The sequence below is a fragment of the Paramisgurnus dabryanus genome, chromosome 13 (assembly GCF_030506205.2).
Source record: "Paramisgurnus dabryanus chromosome 13, PD_genome_1.1, whole genome shotgun sequence".
NCBI classification, from domain to species: domain Eukaryota; kingdom Metazoa; phylum Chordata; class Actinopteri; order Cypriniformes; family Cobitidae; genus Paramisgurnus; species Paramisgurnus dabryanus.
The window spans coordinates 12978128-12983418 of record NC_133349.1 but is presented as its reverse complement, the minus strand read 5'-3'; the positions used below and the strand labels follow the sequence as shown (position 1 = coordinate 12983418).

General features: G+C 36.9%; 1 protein-coding gene across 1 annotated transcript; it reads right to left on the bottom strand.

Annotated features, from left to right (window-relative positions):
* Nucleotides 1-1212: 1212 nt before the first annotated feature.
* On the bottom strand, nt 1213-4031 carry utp11 (UTP11 small subunit processome component). Its single transcript, XM_065246061.2, has 8 exons — nt 3874-4031; nt 3491-3552; nt 3077-3179; nt 2853-2966; nt 2611-2719; nt 2223-2353; nt 1947-2057; nt 1213-1750 (listed from the first exon to the last, which is right to left on the bottom strand). Exons 1-8 carry the CDS (start codon nt 3931-3933, stop codon nt 1667-1669), a joined length of 774 nt encoding a protein of 257 aa, XP_065102133.2. The 5' UTR covers nt 3934-4031; the 3' UTR covers nt 1213-1666.
* Nucleotides 4032-5291: the final 1260 nt, after the last annotated feature.

Genomic DNA, 5291 nt, shown 5'->3' with positions numbered 1-5291 from the left:
ATTTTTTTATCTACTCCTGTCCTAAAGTGAAAATTGTATGTACAAATTAGGATTTGTACTAGGATTTGGCTTCTGTAACCGGACAGTTTTCTCTTAGCAGATCTTTTGGGGACAAAAATCCATTCATTCCAAGGAACAATGTTGTCATGGACCAGCTGTCCCACATCACACTTAACACATTAGCACACAATAAATTACAGTTTGCAACGGCAGATAAAACAGAAAGCAAAACCACAGAGGGCCAGTCTTGAATTCAGATAGTAGGCTCTCTCATAAAAACTAGTCTTTCAAACGCTAACGTCAACTCAAGTTTTACCCCAAACCCTTAACAAACGACCAGAGAGTTTCCCGAGGGCAACGGGAGGCCTCTTACATCTCCTAATGTGAAAAACCTTATGGGACAATGTAGATGATTTTGACCGATATCTTTAAAATCTAGGGGTCACTACCAACACCCCGCACTCCCCGACCTGCAGCCGTGACCCCAGAGCAAAAGCTGACGTGAATGAAAGACAGGCTTCAGTTAGAACAGTGCTTCTCTGTGTAACGGCAACAGGAAGAACAGCGGAACTGCGCACACGGCTGCGTACCCTCCATAACCGACTGTTGCGAGCGCAGTGACGAATGTTCATACACATGACGCATGAATGCGCGCACTCGCGGAGGCAGTTTTTGTCTGAGAATTGTGCAAACACAGAAGGCCAATATTGATAGGTCACACAGAGCTGAATTGTAAATATCACCAAGCTTAGACGTGCCTGTCCATGTCACTATGAACAGACACTGACTATTATAGCACGTAAGCAAGCAACTGAAATATATGACGTTTAGCGCAGACACAAGCATCATCTAATATACAACCCCTCACAGATCAAATACCTGTCTTCTGATCAGCGTTGGCAAAGAAACAGGTCTGGCTCACCCTGAACATAGTGACATTTAGCTGTTCCTGACATTGTCCTGCTCTTTTCCCCAGGAGAGAGTAATGGATGAGGACTGTTTATGAAGCCGCTGCCACCTGCATGATCAATCACACTGTACATAGACCACTCGAAGCCCAGTCTGCGCAGACAACACGCAACCTTTCACGTGCACAATTACACAAGCAGGATCAGGGGTGTTTATAATTTTGTTGCTTTTAAAACAGTATATTATTTATTTAGACTTCACAGAAATGTGCAAAAGTCATTAAACCGACAAAGCTTAAATTATATGGGAGATGTAAAAAAAAAACGAGTTTAAATGCAATTTTGACAGCAAGCTCACCAAGCTCTTCAACGACAAATCCAGTTGTTTGTGATCACTGAATAAAGCTGATGCTATTAATTTAATTTTAAGAAGTGGTGGCAGTATTTTAAGAGATGTAAAGTTGCTTAGAAAGTTGCTCAACTTCTTAAGAAGTACCAGTGCCATCTACTGAAACAGACAAGAAATTACATCAACAGTTTTATTACAAAGCATTAAACCACCTCACAATTTTTCCTTTATAATAAATATTTACATGCGTCTTTTTTAATCTACAAGACTCAGCATTGTTGGTCTCTCAATCTGTTGTTTAGTTGTTATAAAGAAATCCAGAGATTCAGTCCATTTCACAGCAATGACACCTTTAAGTTGTTGAGAACTGGGCAGTGGCAGAATTGTGTAGATATGGAGACACAATGCATTATCTTTTCCTCTTGGCCTCAAATTTATAGATGGCAGGGGCAGTTTCGGTCTCTTTACGAACCTTTATTTTCCTAACCTTATCCTGTCAAGAGATGCAGAAGTGTCATACAAAAACACAAACAAACTCCATATGCATAATAAGTAAATTATGATGACATAAGTAACAGAAAACAAAATTCATTGATTAATGTATTTATGCATTAATGAATTTAGATGTTATTAGAAATATCTTATCCAGAGGTGAGGGGTTTAAGTAAGGTTTAGATGAATGGACTCACTTGTAGATCTTTTCTGGTCTGGATCTTTTGACTAATGACAAACATCTTCTTTTCTCTGTCAATACGCTGTGAGAGCACCTCATACTGATTTTTCCTCTGTTTAGCAAGTTTCTGAAAATGGGGACATAATATAAAAGTAGGAAACAAATGACGAATTTGTACAAAAGGACAATAAAAGCATACATTGTGTGTCAGAATGGAAAGTAAAAAAATTTGCAGTACACTAGACACAGTAAAGACATATAACATATTATTTTGTACGTATTGCATGCTAACCTTTATCTGTCGCGGATCCACTGCTCCCCCAATGCTCTTGCTTTCTAATGTCTGTATTGTAGGTCTGTTATATGTTCGGTTCACCAATTCAGGCACCGTGTTAAGGTGTTTGGCCAGGTCAAAGTCCTCCACTACCATTCAGCAAAACAGGTTTAATAGTATTATTATAACAGTATATTACATTAAGTCACTGAGATGCTTTTAGGTGACAAACCAAGAGGAACAAAACAATTTGCATAAGAGGCAACAAGATTAATACACAAGCTACAGCAGAAGTTGAATGCAAAATATTTATAACACTGTAGTTTATACACAAATCAACAGCATTTCTAGCTTAAACCTACAAAAATCAGAATAAAAATGTAAAAATATAATTAACAATGTGTACCTTCTTTTTTTGAGTCAACAAAAAATACATGCTTCTTCTTCTTCTTTTCATCATCGTCATCATCATCATTATCAAGGAGGTGGAGCTCTGACTTCAACCTTTCAACTTTCTAAAAAAAAAAAAAAAAACCTATTTAATACGTAATGGTTCTCAGCTTTTAAGGAATAACAGGATGCCTGCATAGTACTCCCACATCAAAATCATTACACGGACAGTTACCATGTGCAAGAATAACCACCCACCTTCATCTCAGAGACCCTCTTCATTTCAATGTATCTGATGTCCTGGGTCCTCATCACCTTCTTCTGTTCCTCTGTCATTTCTTCTTCTTTTGGTTTTATTACGTGAACCCCATCCTATTCACAATGAACAGTAGCACACTAAGCAGAGTAGCTGACACCGTATAGTCATAGAAAACCCACTGTGTACTATTGATTTGTTAATTTACAATCATGAGATTAACAACCTTTAACTGGCTGTGTATCATTTTAAAATGAAATTCATCAGGGTTTTTGTCCATAGCCTTCTTACGCAAGGCCATGAGAGTTTTCTGTTTCCGGTGGTAATCACTGCATAACAAAATGACAGAAACAGATAAGTAAACAAGCTATGCTGGAAATATAAACCACAGTTATTCAGTTGTTTTCTAATAACAAGCACAATAACAATACAGTACATTATACAAATAGCTTACATCTATTACATGATAGCACGTGACCTTATATATATATTTATAAGGAGTGATTCTGCTACTTGGGCTGAATAACAAAACACTTTTGACAATATAATGACAGGATGAAGTACATACGAATATAGAGTATTGTGTAAAAATAAAACATGCTTTGTATTGCAAACAAAACAAAAAACAACGTTTGCTTACTCTGCACGGAGTTTGTAGTCCTTTTTCTTCTCCAACAGTCCCAACTGTTTTCTGAAACCGAGCTGCGACAGAGAGAAAACAAATCACTTTTAATGAATAAATACTACTGAATTAATACATTTAACGTTATAGATTTCTTAAAGCCTATGACCGGCCACGTCTTGCTGTGTTGCTTAGCAAAGTTATGCATTAGCTAAAGTGGCTATCGGACAAAAAAGGATAAGCTTTACTAGTTACATTCACATATAACTTCTACAGTCAAATATAATCTTTACAACAACTACCTTATTAAAATAAACAAAAAAACACAGATTGCATCGTTTGGGAAGGATTTTTGTACAAAGACTGGTTTAACTAAACATCCGATTTAAAAATGTGTTTACCTGTGATCGCTCTTTGTGGTCTCGTTGTTTGGACTTCAACGCTTTTCGAAAAGAAGACATGGTTGTAAATATCTGAAAACAAAATAGAGAAAGAGATCCTATGGAGTAAACTGTCCATACACTGAACAATCTTGCATGTGTGATACTTCACTCACGTGGGTAACGTTACTACAGTAGATCAACGTGATGTTTCGCAGCAGCAGATTCGCAACATTGGTATGAATTCTTCAGTATTCGACATAATTTATTTCAAACGTTTAGTTGAAGTTTATTATGCCAATATAATTAATAACTGTACAAAAATGCATAAAACCCATAAAAAAAATGAAATAACACAAGATAAAGTAACGCTAGAAAAATGTCAACACCAGATGGCAGTGTCATCCACCGCAAAACCAGTAGAATCATCCAGATGTAAGCTCTTGTGAGGTTTTATGTAAGATTATGTGACGTTTTTTAAGTTTCATATTTCTGACAGTTAAACGCACAAGTAAAATATACTTCTGTTATGAAAGTAAACTATTCATTCTTGTTCCAAAAAATACAAATCATTGATCAATGTGTTTCACACAAGCCTAGAAAAGGCTGAAGTATCATTTACATTCAGTTTACACCATAACGTTAGCTTTATAGGGCCATCTAAACACTGTTATCAATCACCTGAGTCCTACTTGTCTACTGTTCTGCATAGGGAAGACAGCCAGACTCTCAGCAGCGAATAATTATAACAAACCCTGGGTGCTGAGCCACATAGTTTATGTCTTGGCCAATATGCTGACACTTTAAATCACTTAGGTCATGATAATGACAGCCTTTACATGCCAAAGAGATTGGTTAACACTAACAAATAATAATTTAATACAGAAATTTAAAAGAGGTTCTACTATAATACAGGCACCCAATTTCAATCTTATCCAAAAGGCAGCTTTTGTGCATCAACATGACAAATGTTAGCACTGATGACACTGTGCACCTCACGCAGCTATGAAAGTCCAGTTTACCATAAGTAGCGGTCCTGTTCTGGGAATAAACGGGGGAGAGACAGATAATAACCACTTGGTGTGTCAAAATGAGTCACGCAACATTAGCAAGAACAGCTTAGATATAACAACCATTATTCGTTTGGAGAGCTCAAAAACACTGGACATTAGTCAAAAACACAGATCATGTGCTGGTGCTTTGAGGTCTCTCCCAATGTGCGGTATAACACATCATACATCTTTATATAAAAAACTCACATTTTTACTTCAGCACTAAATATATATCCACATGTGCAATTGTCTGTGATGTGCCTCATTAGACTGCTTATAGAAAACTGTACACATAATTGCTAAATTTTACGCCTCGGGTAACTTTTTCCATATGATTGCATAGCCTTGCATTGGTCTGAATAACCTTGGGTTTGTGGGCTTTCAAAT

Bases quoted from the DNA above. Each gene is read 5' to 3' on its own strand.
- utp11 (XM_065246061.2), bottom strand. From the start codon at position 3,933: ATGTCTTCTTTTCGAAAAGCGTTGAAGTCCAAACAACGAGACCACAAA. The intron at 3,553-3,873 runs GTAAACACATTT...TCTCTGTCGCAG, and splicing joins ACCACAAAGAGCGATCACAG to CTCGGTTTCAGAAAACAGTT. The intron at 2,720-2,852 runs GTGGGTGGTTAT...TTTTTTTTTTAG, and splicing joins AGAGGGTCTCTGAGATGAAG to AAAGTTGAAAGGTTGAAGTC.